Source organism: Suricata suricatta, chromosome 4 (genome assembly GCF_006229205.1).
Source record: "Suricata suricatta isolate VVHF042 chromosome 4, meerkat_22Aug2017_6uvM2_HiC, whole genome shotgun sequence".
Lineage (NCBI taxonomy): Eukaryota > Metazoa > Chordata > Mammalia > Carnivora > Herpestidae > Suricata > Suricata suricatta.
In genome coordinates this window covers 150,439,272-150,458,983 of record NC_043703.1, presented here as the reverse complement: position 1 = coordinate 150,458,983, position 19,712 = coordinate 150,439,272, and the positions used below count along the sequence as shown (strand labels likewise).

At 42.1% G+C, this 19,712-nt stretch overlaps 1 protein-coding gene across 1 annotated transcript; it reads right to left on the bottom strand.

Moving 5' to 3' along the window:
* Positions 1-644: 644 nt before the first annotated feature.
* LAPTM4A (lysosomal protein transmembrane 4 alpha) lies at positions 645-18,177 on the bottom strand. The gene is made up of 7 exons (XM_029938247.1): positions 17,917-18,177; positions 9,876-9,996; positions 6,256-6,332; positions 6,031-6,153; positions 2,886-2,981; positions 2,270-2,368; positions 645-1,273 (listed from the first exon to the last, which is right to left on the bottom strand). The coding sequence occupies exons 1-7, from the start codon at positions 18,025-18,027 to the stop codon at positions 1,199-1,201; spliced, it is 702 nt and encodes a 233-aa protein (XP_029794107.1). The 5' UTR covers positions 18,028-18,177; the 3' UTR covers positions 645-1,198.
* Between the last annotated feature and the right edge of the window lie 1,535 nt (positions 18,178-19,712).

Genomic DNA, 19,712 nt, shown 5'->3' with positions numbered 1-19,712 from the left:
TCGTTTGGTCTGTAAGCCACTGTTTGCTTGTCTTCTCTTTGGCTCCCTTCTGAAGGTCAACAGACACATCTAACCTAGAATTACTTTCTCCCCCTCCTCTATCTTGAATTATTCTTGATGAACTCATTACCTAACTACTAAATGATCTCTACATAAAAATACAGCTTGCAGGGCAGCGGGGTGGCTCAGTCGGTTAAGCATTCAACTTTGGCTCAGGTCATGATCTCGAAGTTCATGGATTCAAGCCCTGTGTGTCCAGCTCTGTGCTGACACTTCAGAGCCTGGAACTTGCTTCAGATTCTGTGTCTCCCTCTCTGCCCCTCCCCCACTCATGCTCTGTCTGTCTCTCTCAAAAATAAACATTAAAAAACTTTTTTTAATATTAAAGAAAACCCATGGCTTGCTACCCTCATCATATAACTTTTCTAACAAACCATCAATCTTAATTTTTGGCCAGTGATTCAAGTAATATCTTCACCATAGTTTTAAATATTTGTGTTATTGAAACGCTTTCAAATGAAATCTAGCATTGTAGTCTCAAAGTACCAAAAGATCCTAATAGTCTTGAGTTTATTGTAATAAAAAATGTTAGGTTCTAGCTACCAAAAAAAGGGTAACAAATCTTTTTTAAAAAATGACAACAGTAATATTTCAGAGATTTATTAAAGCGTCATATCACAAAGATGGAAACACATACAAATTAGAAACGTGCAACCGTCATCTTCCACAGTCAGGTTAAAATGGTATAGATTTTTCCTGTTTTCATAGCTGAAAACTTCAGATCTTATACCCAACTCATTCACCCTGAATATTTAAGTCATTCTTCCTGGAAGTATCCAGGACCGCAAATAACCAAAATGCAAACTATTACAGGAAGAAAGTGCAAAGTTAAAAAGAAAATGTGTAGAGAACACCCCCAACCCTCCCCCCCCTTTCAAGGCAAACAATGGCACTTTGCTCTTGCTTAACCTAGATTGTCTTCAAAAACCATTAAAATGTAATAGGCATCAAGATAAAAAAAAAAAAAAAAACTTTGAATAGATATCCAAAAGGCTTGTTAGTGTTTGAAAATAAATGCTAAAACAAAGGAACCTGTATTTTATATCAAACAAGTTTGAAGAGCCCTGTATTGCAGCATTCTGTAAAATAAACAAGACAAGAAGCTGGTATAGGCTTTACTGACAAAGGCAGAACTTCTTCAGGCAGGTATGTAAGGAGGCGGTGGCTCTTTCTCGGGCATCTTCACTGCCATTTCATAGGTTGGCAAAACATACTGAAGAGACAAAAAATTTGAATCAGACTTAAGTCACCTTTAAAGAATTCCTATCTGGAATAATTCAAATGCTGTCAGAGTTTAGCCGAAGAAACTATTAGCTAAAAAGTTCCTGAGCATAACTGAGGTGAGGGGTCTGATCCAAGACTGCTGAAGAGGGAGGGACAGGAGGGAGGAAAGGCAGAGCTGTGCTACTGAACCGACCCTGAGACCACCAGGACGCTCTGCAGGAAGGAGGTGGCACCGCTCTCCCTGTCCCCCTGCAGTGTGAGGGAGAGAGAACCAATGCCCTGGGGGCTGCCAGCCCCATTCTGGGCACCACGGCACCATGCTAAAGGAAGCTTCTTTAAGAAGCTGGATCCTGAATTTCACCAGAACCTGTAATTAAAGGGCCAGGTACTTTTATATCATTTCTTCTCGGATAAAGGGCACATCTATTTAAGAGTGGCACTCCAACCTAAGTGACTCCAAGTATGACAGGCTGGCCCTGTAGGGCCACACATATTCCACATGTTGAAAGTCTGGAGAGATAACATAGCAGCAACTAGAAGGTCCCAGGAAGTGGGCTTCCCCACAGACTCATGGAACCCACTGCATTCATCTCCCCGCAGAAAAATCAGCTCCCCTTCCGATGGGGTGGATATTTTTTGAAAGCAACGCAAGCTGTAAATGACAGTACGCCATCCTTAGAGGTTCCAGAGGCCACAAGCCTGGCATGGTTCACGCAGCTGTCTCCTGTCTGATCTCCTCTGCAAAACGCTGCCCTCTGTGAGACTACCCCGAGTCCAGCTAAGGTCAAACCGAGTGAGCAGCGCAGCGCAGCGGTCTCTCGCCCACGCAGCCACGCTTCCAGCTGGGACACGCCGACTCCTGTGGATTTACGCCATTCGTGCCCTAAGCCACACACATGGCACTGACGAGGCAGTCCGGATGGAGGCTTGCCAAGAATAATCAGTAAGGACGACTGCAGACTTAACACAGGAAACGGTCACTCACCTGCGGAGGTGCTTCAAAGGCAGGGTACACAGCAATCTCGGGCATGTTTCTGTTGTTGATGTACTTATAGCAGTTCCAGACACAGTTGATTAGATAAGCCTAAAAGGATGCGAACAAAATTTATCTACGCTAGAAAACTCAACAGGCTACGTGTTCTAAAATTAAGGTGACCTCTGATGCTTTCCCTGGTATGTTCTCTGCGGAGAAAGGAATGGACATACGTTTGGACCTAGCACAAGCCAGGCCCTCTCACAACCTGCCTCCGCTTAAATATCACAAGTTTTATTAATATCGTTTTACAGAGAAACTAGAACTGGGGTATCAACTCAGGTCTGATAACCACTGTGCAGCCAAAGAAATTCTGTCTCTGAACCTTTGGAATTTTAACAGATTTTTCAATCAAATGATGAACTACTTCCAAAAACATAATGATGTTCTTTACACTTAGGAAGGGTCCTGGCATTTGCACCGACTCTCAGGAAACAAGAAGGGGGACATCATCTGTGTGCTACCCTCACTACTATGTCAGAATGAACACTGTGAGCAAGGAGGAGAAAAGGCAACAAAAGGTTGAGGCGGACAGTGTCACAGTCCACATATTTAGTCAGCAACTCACCTTAAACACGATGAATAAGGCAAAGAACACAAGAACAATGAAGAGGAGGCAGCTGGAGTCCAAGGCCAAGAGGTCATCTTTGTAGGGAAAATCGGGCTATAAAAAAAAGGGGTGGAGAGGTGAACAGGCAGAGCGGAGAAGATATTCAGGGCAGGGAAACTATGCCCTAGGATAGCACAACGATGAATACACATCCTTACACACTTGTCCAAATCTACGGAATGTACGGAAGTGAACCCCAAGGTGATAATGATGTGTCAACACAGGTCCACCAGTTGTAACTAAGGCACCACTACGGTTTGGGATGTGGACAGTGGGGGAGGGAAGGGGGCGCTTTCTGTTCGATTTTGCTGTTAACCTAAAACTGCTCTAAACCATAAAGTTCACTAATCAAACACATACACATACGCTCCTAATTCAGCTACGGCGTTCGCACATTCTGACAGTCTAGAAAGCATCTTAAAAATACAAACAGAAAGGCTCCGAAGTCAGAACTGATATTCCAATAAAAACTAATAAACAGAACTGAACTCACCTCATCATCATGAACGCATACTACCAAACACCTAAAACACATCTCAACACTGCTGTACGAACTGAGCTCATTCTCTTTCCTTTTCCCTATTTTACATTTTTCTGGCCTTTGGAAAAAGATGATCTCCTGTATGCGACCACAGACCTGTCCCTGAGCCGGTAGGTTAGACAGTGCTAAGACTTATCAAGTTCCATGGGTCGTTTAGTCCTACATGGAGAAATTAACTTTTTAAAAGTCAAATGTCAGTCTCAATGCTCATCAGAAAGGGGTGAAAAGAAGGCCTGCCCCTGGTTACAAGGCAGGCGAGCCTCTGTGGTTTTCTGCAGACTTACTATGTTCCATTGTGAAGGGTTCGACTATTTCCTCAAACAGTTATTTAGCATTTGCCACGAATGTACGGCATTGAGCTAGTTTCCAGCAGAAGGGCCTTACAAAAGAATAATTTACGATTCAGAAGCTGGCCAATAGAGAAAGTACTTGTCAGTCTGAGAGACCAAGTGAATATAACAACAGAGTGGAGAAACCACTGGGGGCTGTAAAAGGAAAAGTAAAAACAATTCATTCTAAAGAAGAAAGTATCCACACACCAACTCCAAGCCCAGCTAAGTGTCTCCTTGGAATGAAACCGTTCTTTAAGCCTTTATTATAAATAAAAGGACAAAAACGGAATGGGGCCAGCTCATCGGGAATGCTATAGATTTCCTTCCGAAAGCCTGCACTGTGGTCAGCCAGACAGGACAAGATAAGAGACCTAGAAGGAGGAAGCTTCTGACCAAGCCAACCAGGACACCAGGCCCTGCCCCCGCCACTTCTCTCCAGCTCATCACGTGCTGCCTCCCTCCCTTTCTCTCTGTGGCAGCCACCACGGACGATCCCCTTTTAGTCCTCTGACTACACCAGGTTCCCTCCTGCCTCAAGGGCTCTCTCTCTCTGACCTGGGACATTTGCTCCTGTATTTTCCCTATTTAATCCTACTAGACTCTTGAGTGCAATTTAAGTCTTCCTTCTCAGCCCAGGTCTGACACCGGTGTGGCATCCACTCACTCAGCCAATACTTCTCCTTCACAGTTTTATTGCAGTAATTGTCAATTTTCCAATTCCTTTACTAGCAAGTAAGTTCTAATGATGTATCCCAAGAACTTAGCAAAGTGCCTTGCACAGAAGAAACAACCAACAAATGTTTTCTGAATGAATGACAAACGTGGTGGTACACAACATACAATAGACAAGAAATCTGCCCAAGTGGAGAGAGAATTCCTAACGACAGCATTTTTGAAATGAACTTTCATTTATCTGGACCGCACACCTCCTTCCAGACCTTACTCCAACCCAGAGGGTTCCTTACCCCTCCATCATATGGCACTAATCTAAGCTCCTACTTAATGCTGTCATGTTAGTTATTATAGTTCATTAACACAGATAACATCTTTACGTCTTAACTCCAACTGACTAACTCCAACTGACGTCTACTCCTCGAGAGAGGAAGTTATGTTTATGCTTTTATCTACACCATTCGCCAACAATTTGCCTCAAATACAGAGAAGAATAGAGTAAGCACTCAAATATTTGCTACAGATGCCTGCAAAGAAAAAAGGGGAAAAGCAAAAACAGCATCCAGCGTTTGCGTTGTAGCAAGCTGTTGTGGAGGCGGCACAAACCCCATCAGCACGGGGCCCCGCCAAGCTCCTCCCCTGGGGGCTGCACTCAGCAGCTTCACATCCAGCCTCCACAGCTCTCGACTGGGTGTGGGAGCCTTTGAGCTTTACCTCAATTTATTTTGTGCATCTGTTAACAAGGTGTGCCCTTGGGTATCAGAAAAGACTAAGACTATTTTTGGGGTCTGGGTACAAACATTTACAACATCTCAGCTTGCCAAAGATTTTAAAGGAATGCACTTTTGGGCAAAAGGGGGAACCTGCATAGCCAAGTGATTACAGTACCGGTACACTCAAAACAAAAGGTGAACTACTCCTTAAGTTCTATGATATCCACCTTTAGAGACTTTTTAAAACATGTATTGATTGGGGTGGGGGAGGGCAGGGAGAGAATCCCAAGCAGGCCCACTATCAGTGAAGAGCCCAATGTGAGGCTCGATCTCATGAACCATGAGATCACAACCTGAGCTGAGACCAAGATCAGAGGCTCAAATGAATGAGCCATCTTTAGGGACTTTTAATACAGAATATCCAAATGGTATGGTAAGAAAATATCCTATGTATATTACTGGTTTTAACAAGGTAGTTAAGAGCAGCAATAATTATCTTGAAACTCTTTTATTTATTTATTATTATTTTTTTTTGAGAGACAGAGAGAGACAGCGTGAGCAGGGGAGGGTCAGAGAGAGAGGGAGACACAGAATCCGAAGACAGGCTCCAGGCTCTGAGCTAGCTGTCAGCACAGAGCCCGACGTGGGGCTCAAACCCACGAACCGTGAGATCATGACCTGAGCCGAAGCGGGTTAAGCTGAGCCACCCAGGCGCCCCTTGAAACCCTTTAAAAAATAAATAGGGTAGATTAAAATAAAAATAGCACCCAAAGCTGACTCAAAAGCTCAATGTAAATATTTTACTTAAAATGAAGAAAAAATGTCTAATTAGCATACACACTTACTAACTGATCCAGATACTCTTTGATTCTTGGCAAGTAAGTGAGAGAACTGATAGCAACCAGGCAACTGAGAACGAAGTCAAAAAGCCGGTAGCAGAAGAATGGAATCAGCCAACCCACTTGATACTGAAGAAAAAAAATAACCACAGTATTACAACACGAACATAAAATATTAAGTATCATTCAGTAAACATCAAACTCTGAAAGTTGAGAATATAGGATACTTACAGAAATGGCTCCATATACCAGCATTGAACTGATGATAAACATAAGAACAGAGACAGCAAAAAGAACACAGGCATTATCTAAGAAAACAAAAACAAAAGTCTAATTAAGCTATTTAGTAACAAAAAAACCTCTTCATGACAAAATAATGTTCTTTAGGGTTTTTTTAAGTTTGCTTTTATATTTTGAGAGAGAGAGAGAAGAGGGGCAGAGAGAGAGGGAGACAGATTCCCAAGCAGGCTCCGCACTGTCAGCACAGAGTATGATGTGGGGCTGGAACTCATGAAATTATGAAATCATGTCCTGAGCTGAAGACAAGAGTCAGAAGCTCAACCAACTGAACCATTCAGGTGCTCCGACAAAATAACATTTTAAAGCTAGCTTAAAATATTGTCCAAAATGGCCCTGAAAAACACCTAATGCCTAGAGAGTAAAAAAAAAAAAAAAAATTCCGTCTCAGCATTAAGTTTTGAGGAATTCACACCCTTGTTTTTCTTGCTTATTAAACCGCTACAACTCACTGACTCTTATCATCAACCAGTCACTCTGCTAAGGAGACAGCTCTCTGCCCAGAGTCTGGGAGTCTGAAGGTATGCAAACAGATAATGATAATCCAACCTGGCAAGCCCCACATTGGATTAACTTTCCCTGGGGAGTCAGGGAAAAGATATGGAAGAAATGACACAAGCTGAGTCTTGTGAGAGGAGCAGGGTTCAACAGGAGGGGAAGGCTGGGGTTTGCTTAGAAGGCACAGACAGATTAAACAGAGGGCTACAGCTGCCCCCTCTGGCCTCAGAGACAATCAGAGGCTCAAGGTTCTCCACGAACCTTCTCTCTGTCCTCCCAACGTGTGAACTCCCTGCTCCCCGCTCTTCCCCCGTGATTTCTCTACTACTTTACAAGCCCATTTTCTTCTGTGTTCTTCACCTGTCAGGTCATGTCCTTCCTCTACATTATCCAAGTTCATTAAATGTCTCACTAAACACCTGAGTAATCTCAGCAATACTAACCCACACTTGACTAGAGTTTCTTAGCACAGATATATAGTTAATTCTTTGACACGGGCACTAATAATGATGGATAATTAGAATAACTGCTGAATATTCAGACTATTAGATAAATGCATGTATCATCTTGTCACTTGGAAATATAAATATCATCGATATTTGGCACTAAGTTAAAAAGCCCTCTTTAAATTTTTCTAGAGGATATAGGATGCCCTCTAGATATCCTGTAACAAAAAAGGGGAGAAATGGGATAATGGGTGAAAAATACATATATGATACCTAGAACAAGACACTCCAATATTTGTGAGTCAATAAAGGAAACAAAATATGAGGGCTCAATGCCCAGATATGAACCTCACCACAACCAAGAAGCTCCTCCAGGGGGCCCCAAGTGTCCAACCACTATCAAGGTGAATATAAATAAGGTTAAATTCATTTCTGAAAAACAGCTTGTATATGTTGCAGAAGCAAGTCATTTATACTGAGGGTCATATCTTGTTGAGCTGACTAACCACAAACCTCATTATTTACAATCAGCCAGCAGGCCAATGATCAGAAATTAACTTGTCGTCATAACACTGAGTCTGTGCGAGAGTCAACTTTCCACTTCCAAGGAGACACAAACCACCCTATGACCAAGAACTAAACATTTTTATAGTTGCTCAAGAATAAGGGCTTTGGCAGAACTATAATCGACAAAAGTATGCTAACGTCTGACTCCCTCTACGGCGGCCTCGGCGCTCAGGCAGCACGCAGTCAAACCCGGGGCCTCCCCCCTGCAGCTCCAGCCTACGAGGCCTACAGACCTACAAGAATGTCAACAGCCATAAATCTTTTCCTACACCTTTGATTTTAAGAGTAACACAAGCTGGCACTGCATGCTGAAAAAATGCTGACGTTAGCAGGTTTTATATAACTTTGCAGCCTAAAGTACCAAAAACAGCCATTAAAAACTAAAGTTTTATTCGTCATTGTACCTTGGTTTTTAAACAGAAAGAGAAATAGACTACTTAAGAAGGAAAAACAGATGCCAGAAGGGAGGTTTCTAATATGCTCTTGGTATTTCTTTTACCACATTTGACAACGTAATTAAAGGATTATAAAGATCTGAATGGAAATCAGTAGGCACATTTTTAAAAAGCACTTAAAGGGGCGCCTGGGTAACTCGGTTGGTTAAGTATCCCACTCTTCATTCCGGCTCAGGTCATGATCTTGCACTTTTGTGAGTTTGAGCCCTGCATCAGGCTCTGCGCTGGCAGTGTGGAGCCTGCGTAGGCTTCTCCCCCAACTTCTCTCTGCACCCACCCCCTACACTCACACGGTCTCTCTCTCAAAATAAATAAACTTAAAAAAAATTTTTTTAAAGCACTTAAAAAAAGCACAGTGGAAACAACTGTTAAGTGTTTTCATGCTGAACTCTACTTGAACCCTAGAAGCAGCAGCTGGCCCTGTGGATGGTGAATTATTTGAATTAACAAACAATTTTTATTTAATTATTTATAAGTAGGCTCCATACCCAACATGGGGCTCCTGAGATCAAGAGTCACCTGCTCTAATGGCTGGGTCAGCCAGGCACCCTCAAAACCAGATTCGTTAAAAACAACTTAAGTTTATGAGAAGATCACAAATTTAATGAAGCTCAACAATTTATAGTAAAAGCTAATAAAACTAAAAACATGGTAACTTAGATCCTATAATATTATAAATATAACTTACACATGAGAACTCAGAACTTTTTTCTGAAGTGAAATTTAAAAAAAAAATCAACATGCAAAAACTACACTTCAAAGTTTAAGACATAATCTTCTGTTCAAATATTAAATTTCTAGCTATTTATAAAACGTTAACTAGAACATGTCTGAACCTATATTTTAAGTTTATTAAAATTTTTTTTCAAAGTTTATTCAGTTTTGAGACACAGAGCACAAGAGGGGAAGAGAGAGAGGGAGACACAGAATCTGAAGCAGGTTCCAGGCTCTGAGCTGTCAGCACAGAGCCCTACACAGAGCTCGAACCCACAAACTGCAAGACCATGACCTGATCCAAAGTCTGACACAACTGAGCCACCGAGGCACCCCTGCGCCTGTACTTTAGAGAAAGATAAATAATGAAAATGCTATCAGAGAATAAACAAGTTTAAAGAGGTAATTTACATGAATGTCTTCGATTTTTAACTCCAACCATGTCTTTCTTCTTCTAATATAGAAATATATTTACAATTGTGACCCTGAGCAAAGATACCACCAAATAGTCCCATAACTCGTATTCCGCATGTTCCCTAAAGCCTATTTGCTCCCATCCTCTACTACAACTGCCAGCTGCCCTTCAAAGGCTAAGTCTTTTTGTAATTTCTTCTTTCCTTATCTCCACAGCACCAGACAGGAATCAAAGGTGTACAATGTGTATGTCCCAAAAATCTAGTAGTCCATAACATTTTCTGGGCAGAAGTGGTCAATTATAATTCTGAATATCTTTGAAAAACCCACAAAAACACTTTTATGCCTCAGCAAACAGAATAACTTCTACATAATTGAATTGATTCTCTATATAGTGTGTGCGCGCGCATGCGCGTGTGTGTGTGTAATTAACAGGAGATATTTTCAACTAAAAACATACCAGCCATTCTCTCAGATGAATAGTAATTGCCAATGACTTCATACTGAATGTTGACAGCTGGCATTGAGTTTGGATGAGTTACTTCCACAGTCAGCAAAATTGCCATCAATAGGTTTACCACCTGTGAATGATAAAATGTTATCAGTTACATTATTAATCAGGAAATAGTCTTCAGCACAATCTTTAGATATGTCTTCCATATTTAAACTGTTTTACTTGCAGAAACAAAAACAGAATATAATAGATTAACCTGTAGATAAAATAGTATTCAATACCATAAAGGAATAGTTGAAAAATAATTACTTCTTAAAGTATAAACTTAATCATTTCAGAGAAAAGGTGTTGCCCAAACTTGCATTCATATCAACAAAATAGCAAAACAATGAAAAGGAATCATTACAGATTATTCACGGTCAGAGTCATGTTTATTCATACACCAATCTCAGAATTTCTGAGAATTTCTGAGTTTGAAGAAGCTACAGTTCATCCACTATTACTTATGTAATACCACCAGTTAGGAATGTAGTGATCCGTGAGGCCTACCTCACTAATCCTCTCTGCTCTCCTCTGCACACATGCTCCAGTTTGCTGGACATACCATTATAATGAGGTTAAGATCACAGCACACCAGGATCTCAGCTGCTAGAGCCTAAGCTAACAAATTTCGGTTAATGCAGCCCAACTCGCACTGGCTTCATAAATTTTTTGAATGTTACATGAGAGCAATTCCCTAACACCTTCATTCTTTTTCACACTTGATCCTAAGCTGCCACCTGAACCCCAACAGTTAGTTGGATTCAGAGGTCCAAGCACAAGCCCTCATACTTTTGCAATGGAATTTCATCTTATTATCTTCTTGCCTGTCAAGATTTTTCTGGCAGACACCCTACAGATTTACTATCTTGTTTTTTAGCTTCCAGCATTTAAAAATATGATCAGCATGTAATCAGTGTCTCCATCTCAGTCACTAGAGAACCGGGCCAAGCACAGGAGGCATCCGGAGGCTGTCCTCTTCCCATTAATCAGCAATCTTTTGAACAAAATTCTTTATCACTTTCAGAAAAACATCTTGAGACTTTGTCAAATTTCCTGCTGAAATTCCATCACAGTATCTGGTGTGTTCTCCTAGTTACAGCCGTAATTATTTATGCCTCTAGTGGTTAAAGAATCCCTGTAGTATCCCAGGAGGCACTGCTTCCAGGAAGTGCTCAAAAACTTCGGTCCTGTTAATGATTCAATATAGAAAACCACCTAAGATTGGAGTTCCACTTCCCTATCTAAACAAGTTGCTTCCCTATCTAAAGAAGTTTTAAGAAACCTATCCTCCTCCCTTTGTTAAAATCCGACATTGGATACTTTTACGATACATTAAAGCCTAATCATCGACAAGACTTTAGATAAACGCTACTTCATAGCTCTCGCCTATCCACTCTGGATGATAAATGAGTTAATCAGTGGAAGGCGTTTCACATTCAACCCAAGTTTTATCATTCAATAAGGTTAGGAGATCCAAACAATATCGAATTCAGAATCAACTGACATTTACTGCGAGTGTACTACAGACCAGGCATAGTCAAACACAGTGTATTATTTCACTTACTCCCCCCAACCACCTGCTGAAGTATTATTGAAGCCCATTTGCAGACGAGGCAACTAAGTTTCAGCACGTGGAATAACCGTCACAGAGGACGGAGGTCAGAGCTAGGACACAAACCTGCTTCCAAGGCCGCCTGCTGCTTAGCACATGGCTACTCTCACCAATCCCTAAGCAGCTCCTGTTTTGACGTCTTCCCAGAAGCAGCTATTATATAACATGTTTACACTTGACTGTTCAAGTAAATATGTTCAGTAACATACCTTTTCCCTTCCACTGCTCGATAGCAAGACAGTTTATCCTTCAACTCTGGGAAGATCTTACAAAAAACAATCATATTGCAAGCTGGCTCCCCAGCTGAAGACTGATTTTGGGGGGGGGGGTGTCCATTTTTACTGCACTGGGTTTTGGCTAGTGTGTGGGGCAGGAGTGGGAGCTAATAAAACTAGGTGAATTAATAACTGAACAATCAGATATATCTACTGAAACCTTACAGATTTTGTGTATGGAAATCACTTTGAAATCAATTCAGCAAATTATTCTTTGCTAAACACAATACAGCCATAGTTAAATAGCTCTGCGCAGGGGGCGCCTACATCAGTCACTATTGATAAAGATTATGCAGGAGTCTTCTACCAATCTATGTTCTGGGAAATTTTTACATGCCAAAAGAATTTGTCATCAGAAATCATTGTCGGGGTGCCAGGGTGGCTCAGTCAGTTGGGCAACCAGCATCGGCTCAGGTCATGATCTCACAGTTCATGGGTTGGAGCCCCGCATCGGGCTCTGTGCTGACAGCTAGCTCAGAGCCTGGAGCCTGCTTCAGATTTTGTGTCTCCCTCTCTCTCGGACCCTCCCCTGCTTGCGCTGTCTCTCTGTGCCTCTCAAAAATAAATAAAAAACATTTAAAAAAAATTTTTTTTAAGAAATCATTGTCTAAGGCAAATGCCACTTCTGTGGGGGGGGGGGGGACGACATTTTTTTTTCCATAAATAAAGCTTTCAGGTCAGAGCAGTGATGCCTGCCTGGTGATCAGAAAGAAACTCATGGCTCTCATTCCTTCCCCCTTTCACCGACACGGTCCATCCTTCAGGGAGCCCTGGACCTGCTGGAGCTGGACTCTGGCACCATTAGGTCAGTATATTCATTAAAACCTCAACTGACATTTTAAAGTATTAACTTGGAATATTCATCCTTGTGATCTTATAAGACACTACTGAGGACCTACCCTGTGCTTATACTTAGGTCCTGTTCTATTTACCTTTAATTACAGTCGATACTTCTACTAAGTTCTGCATAGCATTTTTCAAAAAATACATAAAATCAACTTCACAGCCTTGCAATATAAAATTTCTCTGAAAAAAGCAAGTATGTACAATTTCAGGATACTTATTCCCAATTTTTTCCTTTTACTGCATTCAGGAAAAAATTAAAAATGTAATTTAAATAATGATTAATTTCTAAGCCTCATAATATGAAGATACAGAATACAGCAAACATGTTAACAGCATGAGCTACAAACATACCATTCACTGTAGAAGGGGTCTTGCACATTTACTGGGTCAAATTATGTGGTTTACATGGTTTTTGCAAGCCTGCTGTACACCTTGCATAAGTAAACAAACAATAACAAGAGCCAGATGTGTTAGACTTTCCTTGTTACAAAGAAACAGTTACGAGGCACGAAGCACTAGGGCTCCGAAGAGGAATTCCTCTTTGCGTTCTCATCTCGCGGCCCCGCACCCATCCCAGCAGACTCTTTGGCGGCTGGTTTTTGCCTTAAATCATTATTCTTTAGGTTCCCACAGCATATTCTGCCACAACCCAGTGTCTGCCGTGACTATAAAATAGCATGTGTGCTCCAAGGCATCCTGATAAGGGTCTCCCAGGCCCGGGGAGCCTCCGCTGGGAGCCAGTCAGCGGAGCGCTGCCAGCAGATACACATCAAAATGGCCAACCTCCAAGGGTCTTGTTAAATGTTTCACATACAGAGAAGCCTCCTGTTGTTTACTGGTAGTTGTAAGTGTGCAGTTACAAATGAGGTATTCCTACTGTTTTTAGGAGGAGACAATTAATTTAACAAATGTCTAATGAACACTTCAAATGTTCTAATTAACAAGGTAGCTAGTGAACACATTTTATAGAGAAAGACCTATCTATCATCTTTCTCCCTCAAGAACATCTTGTGGGTGAGAAAAATAAAAAGATAATTATTAGTAATCACGTTAATAAGTACTATTTAATAGTACATACAAGTGGCATATGGAAACTTTTCCAAGTACGCGGTGAGGAAGGCAGATCCCTCTGGCTGGGAAACAAGAAAAGCTTCACCAAGAAAACATCTGTGCTAACCATTAAAAAATTAAGTGAAATTGGCAAAATGCTGTTAACAGTTGAAGCTGGGTGATGAGTAAATGGGAGATGGTACTATCTCATTATTCTTTAGATTTGAAAATTTCCTTAATATTTTTAAAATGTGATTTGGGGGAGAAGAAATAGCACGTTATCAAAGTACTCAAAGTACTGAGGCTCAAGGAAAGTGTTTGAGGAAAGATACTAACTGCAAAATATAAACAGGCACACTCTCACTTAAAGGAGTCAGGGGTGAGGTTGGAAAAGAATACAGTTTGAGGAAATCTGTCTTCACCTCTCTCCCAGTCACCTAACTTTAGATTATCTACGGCTGAGACATTCATGAAAAACTGGCAATATATTAAATCTTTCCAAAATATAAAAATTATTACAAATGCTCAAAATGTATTCTCGTAACACATGATCAACCATGAAGGAGGACCCCTCCTCAGCCCACTTTTAAGACTATATTCAGTTATTCAATGAACATCTGAACTTCTATGTAACAAACTCGTTTGGAATCATCTGGCTTCCGATTCTTTAATAAATGATAGAGGAAACAATTTTAGGAATGCCAGAATTTAAAGTAGAGCTCATTCTGCAGTTTGTTATTACTTGACCAGGGATTAAGACACCCATGCTTCTTCCAAATTTAAAAGGCCAAAAGCTAACATTTCTGGGCTGGTACCTCGGGTGCATATAACCGGCTCTGGCTTCTCTATATCCTGATACCATAGGATTAATACTTCAGTCCATGGGGCTGGAATGGCCTTACCACCAACCAGCTGGCAGAAAGCAATGACTCACTGCTACAGAGTCTAAGCCCAGTAGCTGCCCGCCGCCCCCCCCCCAACCCCCCTCACCCCAGACAGTCATCACAGACATTCTCCCACCTGAAACTGAGGAAGGGTGTATCCTGACGAGGTACTGGGGGAGGGAAGTGACATTCTACCTCGCTCAATCCCATACCACTTCTGTCTCAATAAAGAAGCTTCTAGCAACAAAATGCACTGTTTGGACAAGTCCTCTTTGTTCACAGATATTTTTTTTAGCTTTTTTTTTTAATTTTTTTAATGCTTTTTTAATTTATTTTTGAGAGGCATAGTGTGAGCAGGGGAGGGTCAGAGAGAGAGGGAGATACAGAATCTGAAACGGGCTCCAGGCTCTGAGCCAGCTCTCAGCACAGAGCCCGAGACGGGGCTCGAACCCACGAAGCGTGAGATCTGACCTGAGCCTAAGCCGGACGCTTAACCGACTGAGCCACCCAGGCGCCCCTGTTCACAGATATTACACTACACTTTTGTCTGGGGGGGGGTCTTGTTTTCTAAAAGGTTACACACCTTCCCTACTAGGCAGAAATTGTTTTTTTTAATATTGCCATGGTACCGAAGTTACACTTTTTAAAAAAATTTTTTTAATGTTTTATTTATTTTTGATACAGAGAGAGACAGAGCATGAGGGGGGAGGGGCAGAGAGAGAAGGAGACACAGAACCGGAAGCAGGCTCCAGGCTCTGAGCTAGCTGTCTGCACAGAGCCTGATGCGGGGCCTGAACCCACGAACGTGAGATCTGACCTGAGCTGAAGCCGGAGGCTTAACTGACTGAGCCACCCAGGCGCCCCTAAAGTTACACTTTTGAAAGTCACCAATGAAACCAATGTCCTTTGTCCAGTCCTTCATCCAATTAGAATTTGATGTTACTGATCACCTTCCCCTCTTTGCCACTGTACTGTTAAGTTCCATTTTTGTATATGTGCTCCAAAAATTGTCATACCATAAAATATCTTAAGTGCAGATACAATCTTCAAGACAGAAACATTTGAGTGCCTCTGTGTGGCAGCTAATAGAAATAGAGTAGATAATGGCATATGGTCCCTGTGATTTATTCTTTTTCTAGATCTACCAGAGCCTTTTACATTGCAGATGACCAATAAGTCCCTTTAAGACAGATTAATTGATTTTAGCAGCTTATAATGTTCTGTTAACCTAAAAGTCCATGCAATGAAAAACAGCTATGGCAGCCTTCTAAAATTGTGAAAACTGAAGCATGGAAGAAGGGAGAGATGTAAAATGATTTCATATCAAGTGCCTCCGGTAGGAAATAAAGTTAAACTCCTCACTCCCTATTTTGGGAAAGTAAACGCCCTTACTAAAGTTCTGCTCCCTGCATTTCGGGTTTTGTAGTTTGTAATTCGTATTTTCCCCTGCAATTCCTTTCACTTTTGTGAGCTGATCCCATAGCATCCAAAAAAGAAAAACTGCCCAGAAGAGAAATACTGCCAATTACATTCAGATGGTTGAAATTGGGACGGTGGTTATTTCCTTCTTCAGGAGGAGTTAGAAATCCTTTGTTCGGTGAATGGAGGGAAGGATCGGGGAAGAAGCAGGACCATTAGGTTTACAGGCATGAGTCCCAATCGGTGGACACATCTTCCCACTTCAGTAGGAGGGAGGGTTATCTTCTAGGGACAGGGGAGACGGGAGAGGGAGAGGCTTGAGGGCCCTTATATGATTCACTTAGGGGAATGGAAGGAAGAGCTAAGGAAAAACAAAAGAAATGGAAGACCCAAACCCCTAGCAAAATGAGGAATAAATAAAAGGAAGTTAGAAATACAATACTATTACCATGCATTAACTGATTAATGTCCAATATTACAAATCAGGTAAAATATAAAACACAGTTTTTGAGGGGAAATTTAGTATAATTATGCCAGTGAGATTAAGATTTCTGAATATGAAAGTACAGGAAACATTAAAATAAACCTAGAAACAAAATCCTTATTGAAGTTTTTTTAAATTGTACATCAATAAAGCAAACCTATATAAAAACAAATAAACAGGGCAGTCAGAAATAATGTGAGGGTCAGATAGTCCCCTGGGGGTGGGCCATGAAATAGTATCTACCTAAGATTATTCTCATCTGGTGTTTGTCCAAATACTAATGATTTCAAGGCACTGGTTAGGGAAGTCGTAACACAGAAAGGCAAAAAAAGAATGTGTGAAAAGCTTTTCTTTTCTTTTGCAGTTCACAGAAGTTAACGGAAACAGTACAATATCACTAATGCCACAACCCTCCATGCCAAACCAAACAAAAATAAAACCCAAAACAACAAATCACAAAGTCATTAGTGAAAGCGGCAAATCAATTCAACAGTAGAAGTCTGTCAAAGCGTCAGTGAAGTCATTACAGCCTAAAGCGATCCCAATACAGTGATAATTACATTCAAAGCGTAGGAATAGTAGAGACGGCGGTGGGAAATCACAAAAGTATTACTGGTGAACCACCAATCAATAACCCTGTCTACTTGGTTGTGATATAGATTTACACAGATCTTGGAATCCAGGAAATGCTAGTATATGTAGCCAGAATAAAGAAAGCTCTCAATAAAGATGTCAAAAAATGGAATGGGTCTGAAAGAAAAAGTGTCTAATGGGTAAGGGGGTAGTTGCAGGAAAAAGCAGATCGAGTGTAAATCCTGGCAAAAGGTACTGACTCTACGAGAACCTACAGATTCACAACAGAGGCCTTTCTGCCTACATCACACACATTATTATAACAAAATAAGGCTCAAGAACCACAGGCAACTGCGTTATAGCTGGATCTTCCGCTTTCCTTTCTGGTAAGACAATGTCGAAACTGGGCTGAATTTCTCAAGATCCACTCTTAATTGTTTTGTAGGGAACAAAATTCCAAGGAGCAGAAATGGAAGAGGGTTCTTTCTAATCACGGAAGTACTAAAAGGACCAAAACCAGATAGTTTCCAGAACTCCCCCACCAAATCCTAGTACCATCATCCCTCCCCTCCCCCAGCCCACAACGCCTCCGCTTCTCCCCACCCCCTTTCTCCAGTAATCGTCACAAGGAAGAGTCTCCCCATTCCTACCCACCCACTCCGATTCAAGGCCACAGCCTCCTCTCTCAAAGTTACTACACCCTAGAAAGAGGCTCCCCCACGCTTTCTCGTCCCACCCAACACCCCCTTTCCAGGTCCCCCGCCCCCCGTGAACACTCCCCACGTTTCAGACCGGGCTCCCCCACTTCCCGCTCATGCGCATTCTCCCAGGGTCCCTATCCTCCCGCTCCGCCCGCCCTTACCATATACCAGGTCCCCAAGATGATCGTCCCGGTGCGGACATGACAACAGCCGCAGCACCGGGTGCTGTAGAACCGGTCGCTGCGGCTCCGCTTGAAAGTCATGGATACCATCGGGAATCTCAGAGGCTTCGTTCTAGGCTGGGCCCCCGACAAACGTTCTCCGGCCAGAGGTCGAACCCAGATGGCTTTGCCACAGTCTCCAAATCCAAACGACGCGTCTTCAAGCCCGCCCCCGACCCCAGCTAGCTCATTCGCGCCTGCGCACTAAGGACTGGGAGCCGCTCTCGCGCGATTTCGGTTTACCCCTCTTTCTCCACCTTCCCCGCACAGAGGCCAATGGAAGAGCGGAAAGCTGGGTGGACTCGGCTCCTGATTGGAGAAACTTGGAGATTAACAAGACGTCACGCCCAATCATAAGTGCGACTGGCCTTAGCGCTAATGGATCCCCGCCTCTTATGTGAGAGCCAGGGCTGACTCGCAGGCCTAGAATAGCTCGGGAGAGGTTGGTGGTTTACCATCCCGGAGACGAGAGCGACAAGAAAAGAAGCATTTAATGGGTAGAAGCAGAGACAAAATGGGTTGATGGCGGAAAGCGGGCACGAAGGACTTTCCTGTGTCTCCGCCTTGAACTGCTTCGGAGTTGTCACGGCTCTGCGGCTGCTCACTCGGCCTTTGCGCGCAGCTTGATTGTTTGGCTGGCCGGGGGCGGTGCCAGTGGGAAAGGGGTGGGGCTAATGCTGGTTCTGGAGCCTTCCTCGCTGCAGGGGTGGTATTGGGGACCACTTAGAAGATAACAAATTTAGGTTTACATGCTCTCTCCCTTTGAAGGCTTCTTGTTGGGAGAAAAGAAATACTACCTGTTAGGCACCTAAGAAGTAAGAGAATTGAGGAAAATAAAGATAAGATAAAGTAGAAGAACTGCTTCGTTGCTGGGTATTTACAGATAAATGATTTTTATTGGGAAAAATTAGGAAACACGTTAAAATGGACCAAGAGATTACTGGGCTCCTGAAGTGAAAAACCAGCCATAAATTGACACACCTTTCTAGGTATCCTCATTCTATGTGGGCTCTCCACCTTTCTTTGAGGAACTCTGTAAAACTGTCTATTGTAGGTAACTAATAGGAAGAGGAAATACTCCTGTCCTTTGAACTTGACACTGAATCTTACCCCTTCTCAAATGAGGAAAGCCATTTTGTATTGTGAATTCATCTCCCATTTACAATTCGACAATATAAGTGAGTACTTTAAATTCTCCTTTAAACTGGTTCTATCAGGTTACTGGTTTCCTCATTGAATAAATAAAATCTTTGTCAGTTGTTTATTTTGTATTTGTGTCAGACGTAAGATTTTTCCCTTTTAAAAAAATATATGGTCCAACTGTCTGGAAAGTACACTTCCTTTTAGGGCAGAGAAAGGCCTCCGCTCCCCCAAGTGTATTCTTAGCTGGAGACCACAGTGAATTCAGAATTAAAGGTTATTGCATTGACGTGGCTTCAGTGAAGTTACACATTGACTTGTTGATTATCTGACCACTAAAATGTAAATTCTAGAAGAGTAGAGACTTTGTTTACTTCTGCAACATTGAAGAAATTGTCCACTGACAATTACGCTACTTTGGATAATACTTCCAAACTATCCGGGAGGCCATAGTTAGGTCAGGCTACACTGAAGGAGGGAATGGGGTGGAAGCAATTTGACTTATAATGAATGATGATGACATTTCTCCACTTTAGGCTATAATAACACTCCCCTCCCCCCTCGAAATTACATAGCCCTTACTGTGTTCTTTGCAT

Coding starts and splice junctions, on each gene's coding strand:
- LAPTM4A (XM_029938247.1), bottom strand. CDS start 18,027: ATGGTATCCATGACTTTCAAGCGGAGCCGCAGCGACCGGTTCTACAGC. Junction 2,982..6,030: donor AAGAGTATCTGGATCAGTTA/GTAAGTGTGTAT, acceptor TTTTTTTTATAG/CCCGATTTTCCCTACAAAGA. Junction 1,274..2,269: donor CCTTTGAAGCACCTCCGCAG/GTGAGTGACCGT, acceptor TTGTCTCTTCAG/TATGTTTTGCCAACCTATGA.